Source organism: Thalassophryne amazonica, chromosome 15, assembly GCF_902500255.1.
Source record: "Thalassophryne amazonica chromosome 15, fThaAma1.1, whole genome shotgun sequence".
Taxonomy (NCBI): domain Eukaryota; kingdom Metazoa; phylum Chordata; class Actinopteri; order Batrachoidiformes; family Batrachoididae; genus Thalassophryne; species Thalassophryne amazonica.
The window spans coordinates 45,575,025-45,597,951 of NC_047117.1; the positions used below are offsets into that span (position 1 = coordinate 45,575,025).

Consider the following 22,927-nt stretch of genomic DNA (forward strand, 5'->3'; position numbering starts at 1 on the left):
TTTACATTGATATTTTGGACACTTTTCTTATCCCATCAATTGAAAGGATGTTTGGGGATGATGAAATCATTTTTCAAGATGATAATGCATCTTGCCATAGCGCAAAAACTGTGGAAACATTCCTTGCAAAAAGACACATAGGGTCAATGTCATGGCCTGCAAATAGTCCGTTACTGACTGACACAATTTTTTTCCCCCTGATTTCTTATAGTGTTTCTTAAAGCCAGAAAGTTGCCATTTGAAATGACTTTATTTTTGTGTCATGTCTGTGATCTGCTTTTTTTCTACAAAATTAAACAACTGAATGAACATCCTCCGAGGCCGGTGATTCCATTATTTTTGCCAGGGGTTGTATACGGTCCTTGGGTTCCCACTTTTCACAACAAAACTTTTGAATATTACAAATGTTGTCAGATTAGCTCAAATTTAAATCAACTTGGAGTATTTTGCGAAGTGACAATGTAAATGTAAATATTATAGACACAGGTTGGATTTGTGCAATTGTGGTGCCCAGGCTCATATTTCCTGGAACCTCTTTCCCTACAATTCAACAGTGACAGGCACAGAAAGATTGTGACAAACTGCAGTTAGCTTGAGATGCAGCATCTGCATTAGATTACTAGCAGGGGAAAAAACAAATTCAAACTAAACTTGCAAGAACCCTAACTGGAGTAAATTACAGTGCATCAGATAGAACACTCAGATTAGTCATAGAAGATCAAAATTTTGTTTCTTTAATAAATCAAGCAACTCAAGAGGTTGGCTAACAAGTTCAATTTGCCTAATTTAACACAGCGCTTCACAAGTCTAGCTATTGCGCATGTGCACATCAAAAACAATGCTGAAATATATTGTGCAGCCTGAATCATGTTAGTAGCTTGGAAAATAAAAACTTTGTCTCACAGGTGTAGAAAACTGTAGCTGTATTTCTGGATGAAGTCCTTGCCCATGTTGGGCTGTTCTATCTGTACCATGGTGGATGTCGTCCCGTTGGTTCCCCACCACCTCTTGCGTGGCTATCTGTTGCTGCTGCATGTGGTGCTGGGAATAAGTTGCGACTGTACACTGAACAGGGAGCTGAAGTGTTTGTGAGACATCACCACCTGTTGCTGCTGTCTTAGAAGCTGCTGAAGGAAAAGAAGCTGGATCTGGGTGTTGGGGCTGTGTGTTGGATTTATTTGTCCATGAGCCAATATAGCAGCCAAACTCAAATGGGAGGCTGCAGGAGGAGCATTTCAGGCCTCTGTACTGCTACTGGTATCACCATGGCCTGTATTACTGGCATACCAGGCTGCTGTTGCTAGTTTACCTACTTAGTCATTCGCCGATAGATGAAAGCAGCTGTTAGATAGGGGTTTGACCTCAAGATACTCAAGACTTGAGCTTGCTGTTGAGGAGAGGTGGGAGACCTCACGGCACGGAGAAGCTCCTCCATGGTGCCATGTGGAACTGCATCAGGCGTCTGAAGCAAAGTATGAAGCTGCGGAGGAAGGTGCACCTGCGGCAAGAAAGGTTCCCTTCGGGGCCGGCTTTGGGGAAGCCTTGACTGTTGTTGCTCTGCTGCCTGCAGGGGACGTGTAGGTCCAGGCCAAACTCCTGGGGCTGTGCCAGGCTGGTCACTGTGTGGTGCAGTGGAAAGGGAAGGAGATGCAACCCCTGCAGAGCTGCGAAACTGTGGTTGGCTGAAAAGTGGCTGCCGAGGTGTCTGTGGGGTGTTTGTGGGGCCAGATAAGGATGGAGGGGCTGGTAGGCGCATGGTTCCACTTTGTGCTGTGGTCATTTGCTTCATCAACAGAAACTGCTGGAACCACTGCCGTATTTTCTGTTGGTGAAGCTTGCGCTTGATGTTTTGACAAAGTGGGACAAGGCATGTTTTGTCCTGGCATCGCTTTGCATGGTGATAGCATAAAGCAATAAGTTGTTTGCACACAGGGCATCCACCATTGGCACTGCACTTGCAACTTTTGTTGTGCTTCACCACTCTCTTCATCTTTTTGCAGGATGGCAGAGAACAGATGGCATCATGACAGTGACAAGCGTGGACCAGAGACTGAATGCAGCGTTGGATACTAAAGCGCTGGCTTTCTTGTGGGCGTTTTGAGGCCTCTCCACTCTGACTGTTGCTGTCATCATCCAGATCAAGGCCCCGCTTCACCATCTGATGCTCATGGCCCTTGGTGTTGTAGCAGTTAATACACAGATAAAAATCCTGAGGAAACAGAGGAAAAGTAGTTCACATAACTGTGTTCAGAGCAGGCAATTGTAAAAATAGACTTTCAGTTTTCTGCGGTTCCTGGAGCAAAGATGTACAAAAGTCCGATCAGCTACAAATTTACTCTAAGTGCACATTTTTTTAAAATCTGAAACTCAGGCTAACATCCAGCTGCAATATCACTCAAATTCAGCATCTTCCAAAAGCCACTTAAAACCCACACACCCACAGCACTAGTTTTCACCTCATAAAACTGCTAAAGCTGGTGCTGACTTAAGGACATTGTGTATATAGTCAAATATTAGTGAAACTAAGAATTATGAAAAAGTAGTACAAAGCAAGAAGATAGCAGATGAGGATTACGGTGCATTAGCAGTATGAAGAGATTTCACACATTCTGATCCATTTATCACAAATTTCACCAGGATAAAAGCACAGCTAACAAGTTACCCCCATTTCTGAAGGCATACATTTGAACTCCCACACAGTTTTTAAGTAGTTCCCTCAAGCAGCAGTTGGTGTGCAATTATCCTTATAATTAAAACTTTATCACTGGATAGTTTCACCCACTTAAAAACAAGTCTGAAAACAGTATCTCACCTCACAGACTGTGCAGTGCCAGCGTGTCTCCACATGGTGCTTACACTCATTACACGTGTAGACAAAGCGGTCCTGGCACTGGTTGTGGAGCTCAACCAACATGCACAGTGTGCTCCACTTACACCTCCTCAAAGAGCTGAACTCCCAATGTTTGTCCCTGGCCAACGTCAGGAAGGCATCACGGCCGTCCATTAGATCACAGGAGAACAAGGGGTCAGGGTCAACAATGGGTGGCAGGCTGTTGGCTATCGGGCTGGAGTGGAGGTGAATCACAAAGAAGACCTTCAACACGGAGAGAAATCAGAGTTAGAAAAGCACAGTGACAAACTGACAGCATTCAAACACATTCAGTACAGATTTTCAGAAACACCAGACAGTATTTGTGAAGGGAAACAACTACCCACACTAATGGTAGTTGCAGTATATACGGTTTGTAACTAGCAGTCCATAAACAAAACTGTAATTAGCAGCTGCTAGTTACAAACCGTATCTGTTTTCTGGGGTCAACAGTTTGTCCTTGTAGATATAAAGACGACGACAACCATTAAATGCCAAATGTTTCACACAAATACACATGTATCAATAATATACCTTAAGCACAATATGCACACAGTCTTAACCGGCATTTGTAACTTGTATAATAACAAATCCCACCTCTTTGTGTCTTTCCATGGTGGTATAGAGCTTATGGGACAGATCATTGGCTACAGTTGGCATCCCAGGTTTATTGGCTTCACTGATGCTGCTCTTATTATGTGTCCCCTTTTTGTACTTCTTCTCAGCATTTGTGCTGTCACATTGTGTACCCTGAGGACACACAAAAGACATCAAGCAAGTTTATTTAAAACACATTTCATACTTGCTGCTGAATAAATATCACAAAGTGAAACAGAAATCATTTTCAGGGCTTCACAATAACACCTGTCATTTAGTACAGGAGAATAAACAGTGGATCAAATATTTTATTGGGTGCTGTTAAGGCTGAATGATTAATTTTGTTTTTAAACCCAAAACAAAGACTTATAAGTGTGATTTTCAAATGACAGTCATGATTAGTCACATTAAACAATACTGACTTTCCAGCTGTGAGAAAATGAAATGTTTATGAGGTCATCCTCCCACTCATGAATGCATGTTGACCGTTTTTCAATTACAAAACTAATTATAAATTGTAATATTATAAACACACACAAACAACAAAGCTTTCCATGCTTCTCTTGTCTATAGGGCTGATGTAGCACACAATTTAAAATAAGTTGTCTTCATGCATGTTGTCCATCCGTTACTGCCCTGCCAGCTTCCATTAATCCTTACAAAGCGATTTTCCAAAAGGGCATTTAAATTAATTGTGATGAGAACAATAATGATTTGATGGAGCTCATCAACACAACTGAATCATCTCAAAAAGACTGTAATCATGTCCTCTTATGCTGTGGAAGAAAAATCATTTGCTTTGAATTTAGAAAAACCTGCAAACTTTCAGTGTCAGAATCCTTTGAAAAAATACAAAGAGATGTCAATGTTGAGATTAGCAAAATAATTATGTCTTTTCATTCATGTACTGGCATACAAATGTTAACAAAGCCAATTTTGTTGCAGCTTTTTTTTTGTTGCAGCAGTTTTTTTGGCACAACTTGCAGACATTAGAAATAAAAGTTGCAGAGTGTTTTGATTTGATACATAAGCTTAAAAAATATTTGATATTAATAAGGTAACCAGCTCAGCACTGGGCCTAACTCTTATCAAGGCAAACTTAGAGAATACATGTAATTCATGAAATATAATACAAACACAATGGCCGTTATCTACTTGTCCACTTTATTGCATATGATACAGGTTGCTGGTAAAATAGTTGATTTCTGAACCAGGCTGGTACTGCCACTTCTTAAGAAGTGCAGTTTTTTGGCTGGTGGAAAAATCACTAAGGGCCCTTGGGCAAGGTCCTTAATCCCCTAGTTGCTCCCAGTGTGTAGTGAGTACCTTGTATGGCAGCACCTTCACATCAAGTGAAGGTGAGGCATTATTTGTCAAGTGCTTTGAGCATCTGATGCAGATGGAAAAGCGCTATATAAATGCAGTCCATTTACCATTTATTTCTGACTGCCTGCTCCTGCCAGATTTGAGTTGGGCCCCATGGACTCGGCGGGACCTAATCTCAATGCAGCTCTCTATTCCACACATAGCAGGTTTTGGATTTATGTAATCAAATGATGTGATGATAATTTGAAGCTGCGTTGCTGTCAGACCAATGATGAGTCACAAAATCATGGTCAATCTTACTCACAAAATTTATTAATGGACTACAGTTCTGTTGCTGTTAGATCTCAGTGCTACATTTGATACTGTAGATCATCATATTCTATTTGATAGGCTGGAAAATCATTTTGGGATTACTGGGAGTGCCCTTGCATGGCTGATGTCATACTTGACCAGTCGTTCTCACTGTGTTTGGTACAATAACACTACCTCTAACCTTAGTGACATGAAATTTGGGGTTCCACAGGGGTCTGTCTTAGGCCCCCTGCTTTTCTCCCTTTATATAGCACCCCTTGGGCACATATTGCGGCGTTTTGGGATTACCTTTCACTGCTATGCAGATGATACTCAGTTATATATCAATCAATTCAATCAATTTTATATATATAGCGCCAAATCACAACAAACAGTTGCCCCAAGGCGCTCCACATTGCAAGGCAAGGCCATACAATAATTACGTAAAAACCCCAATGGTCAAAACGACCCCCTGTGAGCAAGCACTTGGCGACAGTGGGAAGGAAAAACTCCCCTTTTAACAGGAAGAAACCTCCAGCAGAACCAGGCTCAGGGAGGGGCAGTCCTCTGCTGGGACTGGTTGGGGCTGAGGGAGAGAACCAGGAAAAAGACATGCTGTGGAGGGGAGCAGAGATCAATCACTAATGATCAAATGCAGAGTGGTGCATACAGAGCAAAAAGAGAAAGAAACACTCAGTGCATCATGGGAACCCCCCAGCAGTCTAAGTCTATAGCAGCATAACTAAGGGATGGTTCAGGGTCACCTGATCCAGCCCTAACTATAAGCTTTAGCAAAAAGGAAAGTTTTAAGCCTAATCTTAAAAGTAGAGAGGGTGTCTGTCTCCCTGATCCGAATTGGGAGCTGGTTCCACAGGAGAGGAGCCTGAAAGCTGAAGGCTCTGCCTCCCATTCTACTCTTACAAACCCTAGGAACTACAAGTAAGCCTGCAGTCTGAGAGCGAAGCGCTCTATTGGGGTGATATGGTACTATGAGGTCCCTAAGATAAGAAGGGACCTGATTATTCAAAACCTTATAAGTAAGAAGAAGAATTTTAAGTTCTATTCTAGAATTAACAGGAAGCCAATGAAGAGAGGCCAATATGGGTGAGATATGCTCTCTCCTTCTAGTCCCCGTTAGTACTCTAGCTGCAGCATTTTGAATTAACTGAAGGCTTTTCAGGGAACGTCTAGGACAACCTGATAATAATGAATTACAATAGTCCAGCCTAGAGGAAATAAATGCATGAATTAGTTTTTCAGCATCACTCAGACAAGACCTTTCTAATTTTAGAGATACTGCGTAAATGCAAAAAAGCATTAGAGGTCATCCATGTCCTTATGTCTGTAAGACAATCTTGCAGTTTAGATAATTGGTGTGTGTCCTCTGGCTTCATGGATAGATAAAGCTGGGTATCATCTGCGTAACAATGAAAATTTAAGCAATGCCGTCTAATAATACTGCCTAAGGGAAGCATGTATAAAGTGAATAAAATTGGTCCTAGCACAGAACCTTGTGGAACTCCATAATTAACCTTAGTCTGTGAAGAAGATTCCCCATTTACATGAACAAATTGTAATCTATTAGATAAATATGATTCAAACCACCGCAGCGCAGTGCCTTAATACCTATGGCATGCTCTAATCTCTGTAATAAAATTTTATGGTCAACAGTATCAAAAGCAGCACTGAGGTCTAACAGAACAAGCACAGAGATGAGTCCACTGTCTGAGGCCATAAGAAGATCATTTGTAACCTTCACTAATGCTGTTTCTGTACTATGATGAATTCTAAAACCTGACTGAAACTCTTCAAATAGACCATTCCTCTGCAGATGATCAGTTAGCTGTTTTACAACTACCCTTTCAAGAATTTTTGAGAGAAAAGGAAGGTTGGAGATTGGCCTATAATTAGCTAAGATAGCTGGGTCAAGTGATGGCTTTTTAAGTAATGGTTTAATTACTGCCACCTTAAAAGCCTGTGGTACATAGCCAACTAATAAAGATAGATTGATCATATTTAAGATCGAAGCATTAAATAATGGTAGGGCTTCCTTGAGCAGCCTGGTAGGAATGGGGTCTAATAGACATGTTGATGGTTTGGATGAAGTAACTAATAAAAATAACTCAGACAGACCAATCGGAGAGAAAGAGTCTAACCAAATACCGGCATCACTGAAAGCAGCCAAAGATAACAATACGTCTTTGGGATGGTTATGAGTAATTTTTTCTCTAATAGTTAACATTTTATTAGCAAAGAAAGTCATGAAGTCATTACTAGTTAAAGTTAAAGGAATACTCGGCTCAATAGAGCTCTGACTCTTTGTCAGCCTGGCTACAGTGCTGAAAAGAAACCTGGGGTTGTTCTTATTTTCTTCAATTAGTGATGAGTAGTAAGATGTCCTAGCTTTACAGAGGGCTTTTTTATAGAGCAACAGACTCTTTTTCCAGGCTAAGTGAAGATCTTCTAAATTAGTGAGACGCCATTTCCTCTCCAACTTACGGGTTATCTGCTTTAAGCTGCAAGTTTGTGAGTTATACCACGGAGTCAGGCACTTCTGATTTAAAGCTCTCTTTTTCAGAGGAGCTACAGCATCCAAAGTTGTCTTCAATGAGGATGTAAAACTATTGACGAGATACTCTATCTCACTTACAGAGTTTAGGTAGCTACTCTGCACTGTGTTGGTATATGGCATTAGAGAACATAAAGAAGGAATCATATCCTTAAACCTAGTTACAGTGCTTTCTGAAAGACTTCTAGTGTAATGAAACTTATTCCCCACTGCTGGGTAGTCCATCAGAGTAAATGTAAATGTTATTAAGAAATGATCAGACAGAAGGGAGTTTTCAGGGAATACTGTTAAGTCTTCAATTTCCATACCATAAGTCAGAACAAGATCTAAGATATGATTAAAGTGGTGGGTGGACTCATTTACATTTTGAGCAAAGCCAATTGAGTCTAATAATAGATTAAATGCAGTGTTGAGGCTGTCATTCTCAGCATCTGTGTGGATGTTAAAATCGCCCACTATAATTATCTTATCTGAGCTAAGCACTAAGTCAGACAAAAGTTCTGAAAATTCACAGAGAAACTCACAGTAACGACCAGGAGGACGATAGATAAATAAAACTGGTTTTTGGGACTTCCAATTTGGATGGACAAGCCTAAGAGTCAAGCTTTCAAATGAATTAAAGCTCTGTCTGGGTTTTTGATTAATTAATAAGCTGGAATGGAAGATTGCTGCTAATCCTCTGCCTCGGCCCGTGCTACGAGCGTTCTGGCAGTTAGTGTGACTCGGGGGTGTTGACTCATTTAAACTAACATATTCATCCTGCTGTAACCAGGTTTCTGTAAGGCAGAATAAATCAATATGTTGATCAATTATTATATCATTTACTAACAGGGACTTAGAAGAGAGAGACCTAATGTTTAATAGACCACATTTAACTGTTTTAGTCTCTGGTGCAGTTGAAGGTGCTATATTATTTTTTCTTTTTGAATTTTTATGCTTAAATAGATTTTTGCTGGTTATTGGTGGTCTGGGAGCAGGCACCGTCTCTACGGGGATGGGGTAATGAGGGGATGGCAGGGGGAGAGAAGCTGCAGAGAGGTGTGTAAGACTACAACTCTGCTTCCTGGTCCCAACCCTGGATAGTCACAGTTTGGAGGATTTAAGAAAATTGGCCAGATTTCTAGAAATGAGAGCTGCTCCATCCAAAGTGGGATGGATGCCGTCTCTCCTAACAAGATCAGGTTTTCCCCAGAAGCTTTGCCAATTATCTATGAAGCCCACCTCATTTTTTGGACACCACTCAGACAGCCAGCAATTCAAGGAGAACATGCGACTAAACATGTCACTCCCGGTCTGATTGGGGAGGGGCCCAGAGAAAACTACAGAGTCCGACATTGTTTTTGCAAAGTTACACACCGATTCAATGTTAATTTTAGTGACCGCCGATTGGCGTAACCGGGTGTCATTACTGCCGACGTGAATTACAATCTTACCAAATTTACGCTTAGCCTTAGCCAGCAGTTTCAAATTTCCTTCAATGTCGCCTGCTCTGGCCCCCGGAAGACAACTGACTATGGTTGCTGGTGTTGCTAACTTCACATTTCTCAAAACAGAGTCGCCAATAACCAGTTTGTTACTCGGCGGGTGTGTCGCCGAGTAGGGAAAAATGGTTAGAAATGTGAACGGGTTGGCGGTGTACACGGGGCTTCTGTTTAGGGCTTCCTCCTCACAGTCACCCAGTCGGCCTGCTTTCCCGGCTGCTCGGGATCTGCCAGAGGGAAACTAACGGCGGCTAAGCTACCTTGGTCCGCACCGACTACAGGGGCCTGGCTAGCTGTAGAATTTTCCAAGGTGCGGAGCCGAGTCTCCAATTCGCCCAGCCTGGCCTCCAAAGCTACGAATAAGCTACACTTATTACAAGTACCATTACCGCTAAAGGAGGCCGAGGAATAACTAAACATTTCACACCCAGAGCAGAAAAGTGCGGGAGAGACGGGAGAAGCCGCCATGCTAAACCGGCTAAGAGCTAGTAGTTGCGCTAAGCTAGCGGATTCCTAAAAACACACAGTGAATAATGTGTAAATAATTTAAAGGTGATTCAGCAGAGGGAGTGCTTTAGTTAAGGCACGTGAAGATAACACTGCAAAACAAATCGTTATCTAGGTAACTAGATCAATCTAACTGCACAGATTAAACAGCTAACAGATACAGCAAAACACCGCTGTGCTCCGGAACAGGAAGTGATTATATATGCCGATAACTGCTAGTAATCTTGTTCACATAAAATCCTTAGAAGATTGCCTTGCAGCAGTGAGAAGTTGGATGTCTAGAAACTTCCTACTCTTAAACTCTGATAAGACTGAAATGATGGTTCTTGGTCCAGTGAGACATTGGCATCAATTTGACCAGTTAACACTCAGCCTAGGCTCGTGTGTCATACATCACACTGACAAAGTGAGGAACCTTGGGGTAATTTCTGATCTTTCGTTGTCCTTTGGCCTCCATATTAGAAATATTACTACAACCCCTGGCAAAAATTATGGAATCACCGGCCTCGGAGGATGTTCATTCAGTTGTTTAATTTTGTAGAAAAAAAGCAGATCACAGAAATGACACAAAACTAAAGTCATTTCAAATGGCAACTATCTGGCTTTAAGAAACACTATAAGAAATCAGGAAAAAAAAACTGTGGCAGACAGTAACGGTTACTTTTTTAGACCAAGCAGAGGGAAAAAAATATGGACTCACTCAATTCTGAGGAATAAATTATGGAATCACCAAGTGGACTGACATGAATCATGGCTCCAACACGAGAGATGTCAATTGAAACAAAGGAGAGGATTATCAAACTCTTAAGAGGGTAAATCATCATGCAATGCTGCAAAAGATGTTGGTTGTTCACAGTCAGCTGTGTCTAAACTCTGGACCAAATACAAACAACATGGGAAGGTTGTTAAAGTGAAACATAATGGTAGACCAAGGAAGACATCAAAGCGTCAAGACAGAAAAAGCAATATGTCTCAAAAATCGAAAATGCACAACAAATGAGGAACAAATGGGAGGAAACTGGAGTCAACGTCTGTGACTGAACTGTAAGAAACCGCCTAAAGGAAATGGGATTTACATACAGAAAAGCTAAACGAAAGCCATCATTAACATCTAAACAGGAAAAAACAAGGTTACAATGGGCTAAGGAAAAGCAATCGTGGACTGTGGATGACTGGATGAAAGTCATATTCAGTGATGAATCTCGAATCTGCATTGAGAAAGGTGATGATGCTGGAACTTTTGTTTGGTGCCGTTCCACTGAGATTCATAAAGATGACTGCCTGAAGAGAACATGTAAATTTCCACAGTCATTGATGATATGGGGCTGCATGTCAGGTAAAGGCACTGGGGAGATGGCTGTCATTACGTCATCAATAAATGCACAAGTTTACGTTGATATTTTGGACACTTTTCTTATCCCATCAATTGAAAGGATGTTTGGGGATGATATCATTTTTCAAGATGATAATGCATCTTGCCAAAAAACTGTGAAAACATTCCTTGCAAAAAGACACATAGGGTCAATGTCATGGCCTGCAAATAGTCCGGATCTTAATCCAATTGAAAATCTTTGGTGGAAGTTGAAGAAAATGGTCCATGACAAGGCTCCAACCTGCAAAGCTGATCTGGCAACAGCAATCAGAGAAAGTTGGAGCCAGATTGATGAAGAGTACTGTTTGTCACTCATTAAGTCCATGCCTCAGAGACTGCAAGCTGTTATAAAAGCAGTAGTGGTGTAGTGGTGCAACAAAATACTAGTGATGTGTTGGAGCGTTCTTTTGATTTTCATGATTCCATAATTTTTTCCTCAATTGAGCGATTCCATATTTTTTTCCCTCTGCTTGGTCTAAAAAAGTAACCGTTACTGACTGCCACAATTTTTTTTCCTGATTTCTTATAGTGTTTCTTAAATCCACAAAGTTGCCATTTGAAATGATTAGTTTTGTGTCATGTCTGATCTGCTTTTTTTCTACAAAATTAAACAACTGAATGAACATCCTCCGAGGCCGGTGATTCCATAATTTTTGCCAGGGGTTGTAGGACTGCTTTCTTCCACCCACCTGCAAAATATAGTGAAGATTCGTCCCATCCTGTCTATGGCTGATGCTGAGACCCTGATCCATGCGTTCATCTCTTCTAGATTGGACTACTGCAATGTTCTATTTTCTGGTTTACCGCAGTCTAGTATTAGAGCTCTCCAATTGGTTGAAAATGCTGCAGCCAGACCTCTGACACGAAGCAGAAAGTTCGACCATATTACACCCATTTTGGCATCTCTTCACTGGCTTCCTGTCCCAGTGAGATCAGATTCATGGACTGGCACCTCCCTACCTAGCTGACCTAAATAAACCTTACATACCGGCCCAGGCTTTACGTTCTCAGGGTGCAGGACTACTTTGTGTCCCTAGGGTGAATAAGAAGTCTGTGGGTCACAGAGCTTTCTCTTATTGTGCCCTGTTCTGTGGAATGGTCTCCCTGCATCAATAAAACAATCAGATTCTGTGGAGACTTTCAAGTCCAGACTTAAGACGCACTTCTTTTCTCTTTCATATGGCTAGCATACTGGTACAGTTTTGTTTTACACTTTTTACTCTTAATTCACGTTATTAGTAATTGGAGCGGGCCGCGGCCTCAACTTTACCTAGTGGCCGGCGATCATCTTAGTATTTCTTCTGTTTTTCTTGTTGATTAATGCTGGCAAATTATACACTATTTTTTGTCTTTCTGATGCCTGATTCTGTTTTCTCTCTGTTTAAGGTGCAGTTCCATTCAGAGATGGGAATTGTGTTTGTGTTGGCGACCCTCCTGTTTTATATTCGTCTGTGAATTGTTCTGTGAATTGTTTCTGTAATTTATGTTTGTAGCATGGCCCAAGCAGAGTCTGGTCTGCTTGAGGTTTCTTCCTCAGAGGGAGTTTTTCTTTACCACTGTTGCTCTGGGGGTTGGTAAGGTTACACCTTACCTGTGTGAAGCGCCTTGAGGCAACTCTGTAGTGATTTGGCGCTATATAAAGGAAATAAATTGAAATTGATTAAAATATACAAAAAAGGAGATCAAAGTCCAGATAGCATGTGTGGTGTTTGGTTTTTTCCCATCTTTGTGGTCAAAGGTGCACGAGGTTGGAAGTAACCATTAGTGGAGATCAAGTTAGCTGGCTAGCAAGAGCAAAAATCAACAAGTAACGCAAATGAATTTTTTTTTAATTAAAAATCTGCAGAAAAAAATGAAGGTTCTCTGAGGTCTGTGGGAAGACCTTTTATTTCCAAACCGTCAGCATTATTTCTCACACCAGTATGAGAGGACAAACTACTGGAGTTTTAAAAAACACCAAGGACTTTATTCACATACCAGTCTATGCCATCCTCTTGGATTAAACTTAATATCCCCATCACACATAGCCGGAATCACGCAGAGTGGCGTCGGACTTATGAATTGGCACACATCCAAAAGGTGTTGGATTTCAGTTCCAAAACGTTCTTAGAGCCATCTGCAGAAGTCAACACAGTCAAAATTGGCAGGCAGCCCCAAATGTGATGCACATGTTCAAAACTCTCCAGCCGTGGTCGAGATGGAACACCTATCCCATGGTGGTCCATGTGTTATCTGAGGACCATCTAACTGCAATTTACATATTCCAATGGCAGCAAAACGGGATACGAAACGATCTGAACGCATACGAGGAAACCTCGAGATAGATCTGGAACTGCAAAGCTTGTCAGTATGACCTGCACGTGCTACGTATAATAATGTCCACCTCCCCCTGGAGCAGAAAGGAACTGTTAAAATGTACGTGGCACGCTTCATCACAATAATAATTTTGAATTATGATCATGTACAATGAATGTGAACAGCAGCTATCAAACCGAAAGCTCCGTGCGCTACTGTGCGCATGCCGCCGGAAATCTGAACAGACTGTTATAGCCACAATAGACCTTACAGTACAGATATTTGTCCATTCATTCCCATGGGTGACATAAATATTGTGAACTATTGTCTCCATTATAACACAGGCAGCTACGCCTCTCCGTGCTGCGCAGTAACGCGTCATTACACGCGTCAGGCTCTGAGCTGGATGGATCTCATACTGTAATAAATGTTCACCTTCTAACTCTGTAGGAGATATATGGAACTTGTGCCAGGCCGTTACACCATTAATAAACATGAATCTCACCTCCAACAGCGGTCCAGGAGTGTTTCACAGCATTCACGTGGACATGAAGCCTGCAGTTAGAATTCTCTCACCCAAACGAAAAACATTACTTCCATGTGATAATCCAACCATCGCGGTGTCCAGAGTTGCACTGTGCTCCTGAAGTGGGCAAACAAGAAAAAAAAAGTTCCCTGGAAAGGCGCTCCATCTGAGGGATTGCATGACCCAACTGCCAGCAAACTTTGAGCGAAGCTGTCCAGTGGCAGACGTGTGTGCCCTTAGTGGCCCATGCAGTGTTATGCATACACACATACAGCTGAATGATAATTACAGCCCCAAGCGTGTGCACGGATTGCACTTGCACCACATCACACGCGTGTGAGGAACACAGCACTCTGGTCACGTGTTTGCCATCCAGACTTTTGGGGATCAGGCAGTCTGCAGCGCCTTTTATAGCCATCTGACAGCAGTCTGTGTCATCTTCATATGCTCTGGATGCGATCTGACAGGTGTGGACAGCGCAGTCTGTCTGTGCTCCGACACTGCAGACCATGCCTCTTTTCCTCCCGTGTCGGATTATGGCAATATTTGCCGTATCAGGCTTGCTTCCGGCACATTCTTGATATGTGTGATGGGGGCTTAAAGGAGAATACCCAGAACCTGCCACAATGGCATTACTTTTGCAATGTCTTATTTTCTGTTGACACCACAAAAATAAGACTCAACTGAATGGACATTAAAAATATAACGCAATGCTGAAATACTCTCAGTTGTACGAGGGCTGTCAATAAAGTTACGGTCCTTTTTATTTTTTTCAAAAACTATATGGATTTCATTCATATGTTTTTACGTCAGACATGCTTGAACCCTCGTGCGCATGCGTGAGTTTTTCCATGCCTGTCGGTGACGTCATTCGCCTGTGAGCACTCCTTGTGGGAGGAGTCGTCTAGCCCCTTGTCGGAATTCCTTTGTCTGAGAAGTTGCTGAGAGACTGGTGCGTTGTTTGATCAAAATTTTTTCTATACCTGTGAGACACATCGAAGTGGACACGGTTCGAAAAATTAAGCTGGTTTTCAGTGAAAATTTTAACGGCTGATGAGAGATTTTGAGGTGATTCTGTCGCTTTAAGGACTTTTCACGGTGCGAGACGTCGCGCAGCGCTCTCAGGCGGCGTCATCAGCCTGTTCAAGCTGAGAACCTCCACATTTCAGGCTCTATTGATCCAGGACGTCGTGAGAGTACAGAGAAGTTTCAGAAGAAGTCGGTTTCAGCATTTTATCCGGATATTCCACTGTTAAAGGAGATTTAAGGAAAAACACCTCTGTTGAAAGCCTTAAGGACAAGTTGGAACATGTCCTGCCTGTTAAACAATTTCTCATATACTCACTCCACTGAAAGCCATCAAAAGCCGCCTGGATTTTACAAATGGTTATCAACACGGAGGTGTTTTTCCTGTGCCGCCGCACCGCGTCGGCTGCGTCCCGACGCGCGGATCCGTCCGCACGTCTTTCATTAAAAAAATCTCCTTTAACAGTGGAATATCCGGATAAAATGCTGAAACTGACTTCTTCTGAAACTTCTCTGTTCTCTCACGACATCCTGGATCAATAGAGCCTGAAATGTGGAGGTTTTCAGCTTGAACAGGCTGATGACACCGCCTGAGAGCGCTGCACGACGTCTCGCACCGTGAAAAGTCCTTAAAGCGACAGAATCACCTCAAAATCTCTCATCAGCTGTTAACATTTTCACTGAAAACCAGCTTAATTTTTCGAACCGTGTCCACTTCGATGTGTCTCACAGGTTTAGAAAAAATTTTGATCAAACAACGCGCCAGTCTCTCAGCAACTTCTCAGACAAAGGAATTCCGACGAGGGGCTGGACGACTCCTCCCACAAGGAGTGCTCACAGGCGAATGACGTCACCGACAGGCGTGGAAAAACTCACGCATGCGCACGAGGGTTCAAGCATGTCTGACGTAAAAACATATGAATGAAATCCATATAGTTTTTGAAAAAAATTAAAAGGACCGTTACTTTATTGACAGCCCTCGTATGTCTTGTACTGACTTCTTTCTAATTTGCAGATGTGTAATTGGTATCCCAGTGTAAATGTATTAATTTATCATAATAGCCAAGTGCCCTCTGTGTGCGTGTATGCATGCGTGTGTATGGCTTTGTCACGGCAAAACCAGGAAGAGCTGACATTTTCCGTTTTGTTTACTTATGTATTTTGGGTCAAGGATGAATGCTGCGAAAATGGAAAGTTGATAGGACAAATATTTTTTGAGAAATTAGCAATTTTACCTAACCAGTAAGCAATGGATGCCGTGCTGCAATACACCATGGGAGTTTGGGGTTTTAAATGTTATTGTGATTCATGTTAGTTTAACAGTGTTGTTAGCGTTATTGATTTATTGTGTTTTTGTAGTTCAATTGGCTTTATTCAGTTTAGTCAAGTGTTATGTTGCTGTCACCATGAGTGACATGCTCCAGGTATCATAAGTAAAAAGTGTAGTGCTTTTAATGTCTTCTGCCACAGTCTGTGTTGGTCAAATTAAACGCACCTGCTTACTGCAAAATGCAAAAAAAGACAAAAAGCTCTGTTTGTGCGTGCAATTTTGATCACACACAAACTGGGGAGAGCTGACATTTTATGTTATGTATTTTAGGTCAAGGATGAATGGCGCCATTCTGAACCCACGCCAATCCAGAAAGAGGCAGTAAATCATCTATGTATTAAAAGCACAAGTGCATGCGTGCATGATTTTATTTAGTAAGTTCAATGTAAATACCTAATATAATTGTAAATACATGGATGACACAAGAAAGCAGGGATGAGAATGGGCAAAGAAAAAAAATTCTGAAAATCAGCAGCGGTCCGGGGGCAGCGCCCCTGGGTATTTAGCATTTTAGAAGCATTTCAAGGCCACTAGAGAGACCTAATTTCATGAATTTCCATTTTATATTTTTTTTGTATGTTGGGGTATGTGGAAGTCTTACTCTAATAAAAGAAACTATCTATGTAGACCTTCTGTCAGTGATACCTGCCTAGTTAATTTGTTTTCTCCACAGGGTCACATTTTGAGAAAAAGCTTGTTTCGTGTCAAAATAAAGCCATAAAATACAAGTTTTTGTTTTTAAGTTAGCAGTTTTATATGACAAAATAAACGGAACATGGAAACAGTTTTTGACGAAAATCCTTATACAAATGCTGGTTTTGTAGCCCTGAAGTTCACTTCAGTATGTGCACAGTATAAATAACTGCACCAGACTTAAAACTTTCAGTGATTGTAAACACATTTTAATTGCATGAATAGAGTTATTGGACATGCACCTGAGCACTGGATGTTAGGTCGCTGACTGGTGTCAGGAGCTCAGCACTCCCCCTTACTGTGGTACAAGTGCTGCGTGGGCTTTGGGGCTCACTGCACCTCTTCCGCGCTCTTCTGGAGCCGGGCAGATTAGTCCATTTAATATCAACTTTGGTGACTTGTTTCTTCTTTTTTCTTCTTCTTTCTTCAGTGTTCTTACAATGTTTTGTTGATGAAATCCAAACATAACGTGCAGAGAGCTTTACTGGGTAGCTGAACCTTTCGGACGAATTCACCAAGTCTTGCCTTTGACCCGTCCACCTTCCGGTCCAAACATGTCAACTTAAACCTATTTTTTACACAACTATTGATGTCTTTAACGTGGTCTTTGTTCTCTCGCTCAGTAATTTTGGCCATGTTAAAGTCTTAGCCTGACAGCTAAAACTTGACAAAACTCAAAATGTCCATGTCTGGGTACTTTCAGTGACTTCAGATTTAGAGATTCTGATTGGCTGAAGGTTCGCTGTTGAAGAAAAAGTAACCAATGACGTGTGTTTAGCTTGCAGTTTCGGCTGCATTACTATTTTTCCCATGCATATGAGGAAAGCTTTAACTCACATGGATGACCCATGCTGCACCACCCCTCCAAAATTTTTCTCAACGGATTTACACTGATCTCTACGGAGCCCACCTAGGGACATGGTGGTTAATTTTTTTGGCCCAGATTGTGTTCCCTCGCAATAAATTTTGCGTTCCCTCGCAATAACTTTTGAGTCCATATTTCCAGCCTGGCGACACACAGGTTCATCGAATCGTTTGGATGGATTGCACACCATGGATAACCAGAACTTGATTAAGTTTTACTTTAACCTGGGGCTCACATACAATAATATACTGGAGGCTTTGTCTGTGAGACACAATGTGATTATGAGCATAAAGACTGAAGTGTATTTTAAAGAAAAACAGTCTGTTTTGGCAGAGATATGATGTACTAGAAGATGCCGTGTGCTTTATGCGGGAGGAACGCCGAGGCTCTGGAAGCCTGCATGGCTACCGAGTTATGCATGCCAGATGCTGTTGTATAAATGTTTCTTATTATCAGTTATCAAGTTGTTCACCAATGAATATGGCTTTATACACCCTGAAAAAACCATACACCCTGAGGCCTGAAGGGTGCAAAAAGCCATATTCATTGGTAAAACAACTTGATAACGATTTTATCATATACCTATAAATGATAAATGTTGAATGGTTTTCTGAAGGGTGTAAAAAGCCATATTCATTGGTGAACAACTTCATAACGATTTTATCATATACAGTGGTCCCTCGTTTATCGCGGGAGTTATGTTCTAAAAATAACCTGCGATAGGCGAAATCCGCGAAGTAGTCAACGTTATTTTTTACAATATTATAGATGTTTTAAGGCTGTAAAACCCCTCACTACACACTTTATACACTTTTCTCAAGCAGGCATTAACATTTTCTTACTTTTCTCTCCTGTGTAAACACTCAAAGTTCAAACCTTAGTAGAAAAAAAAAAAATAGAACGTTTTCCTATAAATAATGATGATGGACAGAACTAAAATTTAATTTTAACGATCAACCTACGAGGTTGGACACGTAAGAAATTATTAATAGTGACTCACCAGTATTTCAGTTCCTCTGACCGCACCTCTTCGTCGTGGCGCCGTTCCGCTGCCCGCTGATTACTCGGGTGGTATGAAAAATATTATCTGTCCGCGAAAAGGGTGTATTGCTATTTATTCTTTAGTGTTTTATCCAATCACATCAGCGTATCATTTATACGTATATGATAAGGAGTCTTACAGCTGTGCAAGTTGTTGCAACTTACTCCCTCATCTCACGGGATCCCATTCACTCGTGAATCCTGTTGCCGTCTGCTGTGTGTGTGTATAAATATATATATATATATATATATATATATATATATATATATATATATATTCGTTCAGTCTCCCCCCACCTCTCTTGCTTGCCTCTACTGGTGGTTGGCTCTCACTGCGGTATTGTATCACTTCCTGTTCCGGAGCACAGCAGTGTTTTGCTGTATCTGTTAGCTGTTTAATCTGCGCAGTTAGATTGATCTAGTTAACGAGATAACGATTTGTTTCACAGTGTAATCTTCACGTGCCTTAACTAAAGCACTCCCTCTGCTGAATCACCTCTAAATTATTTACACATTATTCACTTTGTGTGTTATTAGGAATCCGCTAGCTTAGCGCAGCTACTAGCTCTTAGCCGGTTTAGCATGGCGGCTTCTCCTGTCTCCCACACTTTTCTGCTCTGGGTGTGAAATGTTTAGTTATTCCTCGGCCTCCTTTAGCAGTAATGGTACTTGTAATAAGTGTAGCTTATTTGTAGCTTTGGAGGCCAGGCTGGGCGAATTGGAGACTCGGCTCCGCACCTTGGAAAATCCTACAGCTAGCCAGGCCCCTGTAGTCGGTGCGGACCAAGGTAGCTTAGCCGCCGTTAGTTCCCCTCCAGCAGATCCTGAGCAGCCGGGAAAGCAGGCCAACTGGGTGACTGTGAGGAGGAAGCGTAGTCCTAGACAGAAGGCCCGTGTACACCGCCAACCCGTTCACATCTCTAACCGTTTTTCCCCACTCGGCGACACACCCGCCGAGGAACAAACTCTGTTTATTGGCAACTGTTTGAGAAATGTGAAGTTAGCGACACCAGCAACCATAGTCAATTGTCTTCTGGGGGCCAGAGCAGGTGACATTGAAGAAAATTTGAAACTGCTGGCTAAGGCTAAGCATAAATTTGGTAAGATTGTAATTCACGTCGACAGTAATGACACCCGGTTACGCCAATTGGAGGTCACTAAAATTAACATTGAATCGGTGTGTAACTTTGCAAAAACAATGTCGGACTCTATAGTTTTCTCTGGGCCCCTCCCCAATCGGACCGGGAGTGACATGTTTAGCCGCATGATCTCCTTGAATTGCTGGCTGTATGAGTGGTGTCCAAGAAATGAGGTGGGCTTCATAGATAATTGGCAAAAATTTTGGGGAAAACCTGGTCTTGTTAGGAGAGACGGCATCCATCCCACTTTGGATGGAGCAGCTCTCATTTCTACAAATTTGGCCAATTTTCTTAAATCCTCCAAACCGTGACTATCCAGGGTTGGGACCAGGAAGCAGAGTTGTAGTCTTACACAACTCTCTGCAGCTTCTCTCCCCGCCATCCCCTCATTACCCCATCCCCGTAGAGACGGTGCCTGCTCCCAGACCACCAATAACCAGCAAAAATCTATTTAAGCATAAAAATTCAAAAAGAAAAAAATAATATAGCACCTTCAACTGCACCACAGACTAAAACAGTTAAACGTGGTCTATTAAACATTAAGTCTGTCTCTTCTAAGTCCCTGTTAGTAAATGATATAATTGATCAACATATTGATTTATTCTGTCTTACAGAAACCTGGTTACAGCAGGATGAATATGTTAGTTTAAATGAGTCAACACCACCGAGTCACACTAACTGCCAGAACACTCGTAGCACAGGCCGAGGCGGAGGATTAGCAGCAATCTTCCACTCCAGCTTATTAATTAATCAAAAACCCAGACAGAGCTTTAATTCATTTGAAAGCTTGTCTCTTAGTCTTGTCCATCCAAATTGGAAGTCCCAAAAACCAGTTTTATTTATTATCTATCGTCCACCTGGTCATTACTGTGAGTTTCTCTGTGAATTTTCGAACCTTTTGTCTGACTTAGTGCTTAGCTCAGATAAGATAATTATAGTGGGCGATTTTAACATCCACACAGATGCTGAGAATGACAGCCTCAACACTGCATTTAATCTATTATTAGACTCGATTGGCTTTGCTCAAAATGTAAATGAGTCCACCCACCACTTGAATCATACCTTAGATCTTGTTCTGAATTATGGTATGGAAATTGAAGACTTAACAGTATTCCCTGAAAACCCCCTTCTGTCTGATCATTTCTTAACATTACATTTACTCTGATGGACTACCCAGCAGTGGGGAATAAGTTTCATTACAGTAGAAGTCTTTCAGAAAGCGCTGTAACTAGGTTTAAGGATATGATTCCTTCTTTATGTTCTCCAATGCCATATACCAACACAGGGCAGAGTAGCTACCTAAACTCTGAGTGAGATAGATTATCTCGTCAATAGTTTTATATCCTCATTGAGGACAACTCTGGATGCTGTAGCTCCTCTGAAAAAGAGAGCCTTAAATCAGAAGTGCCTGACTCCGTGGTATAACTCACAAACTCGCAGCTTAAAGCAGATAACCCGTAAGTTGGAGAGGAAATGGCGTCTCACTAATTTAGAAGATCTTCACTTAGCCTGGAAAAAGAGACTGTTGCTCTATAAAAAAGCCCTCCGTAAAGCTAGGACATCTTACTACTCATCACTAATTGAAGAAAATAAGAACCACCCTAGGTTTCTTTTCAGCACTGTAGCCAGGCTGACAGAGTCAGAGCTCTACTAAGCTGAGTATTCCTTTAACTTTAACTAGTAATGACTTCATGACTTTCTTTGCTAATAAAATTTTAACTATTAGAGAAAAAAATTACTCATAACCATCCCAAAGACATATCGTTCTCTTTGGCTGCTTTCAGTGATGCCGGTATTTGGTTAGACTCTCTCTCCGATTGTTCTGTGAGTTATTTTCATTAGTTACTTCCTCCAAACCATCAACATGTCTATTAGACCCCATTCCTACGAGGCTGCTCAAGGAAGCCCTACCATTAATTAATGCTTTGATCTTAAATATGATCAATCTGTCTATTAGTTGGCTATGTACCACAGGCTTTTAAGGTGGCAGTAATTAAACCATTACTTAAAAAGCCATCAATTGACCCAGCTATCTTAGCTAATTATAGGCCAATCTCCAACCTTCCTTTTCTCTCAAAAATTCTTGAAAGGGTAGTTGTAAAACAGCTAACTGATCATCCGCAGAGGAATGGTATATTTGAAGAGTTTCAGTCAGGGTTTAGAATTCATCATAGTACAGAAACAGCATTAGTGAAGGTTACAAATGATCTTCTTATGGCCTCAGACAGTGGACTCATCTCTGTGCTTGTTCTGTTAGACCTCAGTGCTGCTTTTGATACTGTTGACCATAAAATTTTATTACAGAGATTAGAGCATGCCATAGGTATTAAAGGCACTGCGCTGCGGTGGTTTGAATCATATTTATCTAATAGATTACAATTTGTTCATGTAAATGGGGAATCTTCTTCACAGACTAAGGTTAATTATGGAGTTCCACAAGGTTCTGTGCTAGGACCAATTTTATTCACTTTATACATGCTTTCCTTAGGCAGTATTATTAGACAGCATTGCTTAAATTTTCATTGTTACGCAGATGATACCCAGCTTTATCTATCCATGAAGCCAGAGGACACACACCAATTAGCTAAACTGCAGGATTGTCTTACAGACAAAGACATGGATGATCTCTAATTTCCTGCTTTTAAACTCAGATACTTTGTACTTGGCCCCACAAATCTTAGAAACATGGTGTCTAACCAGATCCTTACTCTGGATGGCATTACCCTGATGCAAAGCTTCTGTGGAAAACCTGGTCTTGTTAGGAGAGACGGCATCCATCCCACTTTAGATGGAGCAGCTCTCATTTCTAGAAATCTGGCCAATTTTCTTGGATCCTCCAAACTGTGACTGTCCAGCGTTGGGACCAGGAGGCAGAGCTGTGGTCTTATACACCTCTCTGCAGCTTCTCTCCCCCTGCCATCCCCTCGTTGCCCCATCCCCGTAGAGACGGTGCCTGCTCCCAGACCACCAATAACCAGCAAAAATCTATTTAAGCATAAA

The 22,927-nt window shown here is 41.6% G+C and overlaps 1 protein-coding gene across 1 annotated transcript in view; it reads right to left on the minus strand.

Annotated features, from left to right (window-relative positions):
- Positions 1-258: 258 nt before the first annotated feature.
- LOC117525713 (CREB-binding protein-like) overlaps positions 259-22,927 on the minus strand; it is a 138,689-nt gene continuing 116,020 nt past the window's right edge. Inside the window, exons 15-17 of the mRNA XM_034187642.1 lie at positions 3,467-3,619; positions 2,813-3,094; positions 259-2,209 (exon numbers count right to left, since the gene is read on the minus strand). Of these exons, the coding sequence (XP_034043533.1) occupies positions 1,310-2,209; positions 2,813-3,094; positions 3,467-3,619 (1,335 nt within the window). The 3' untranslated portion in view covers positions 259-1,309. The remainder of the gene's footprint in view (positions 2,210-2,812; positions 3,095-3,466; positions 3,620-22,927) is intronic.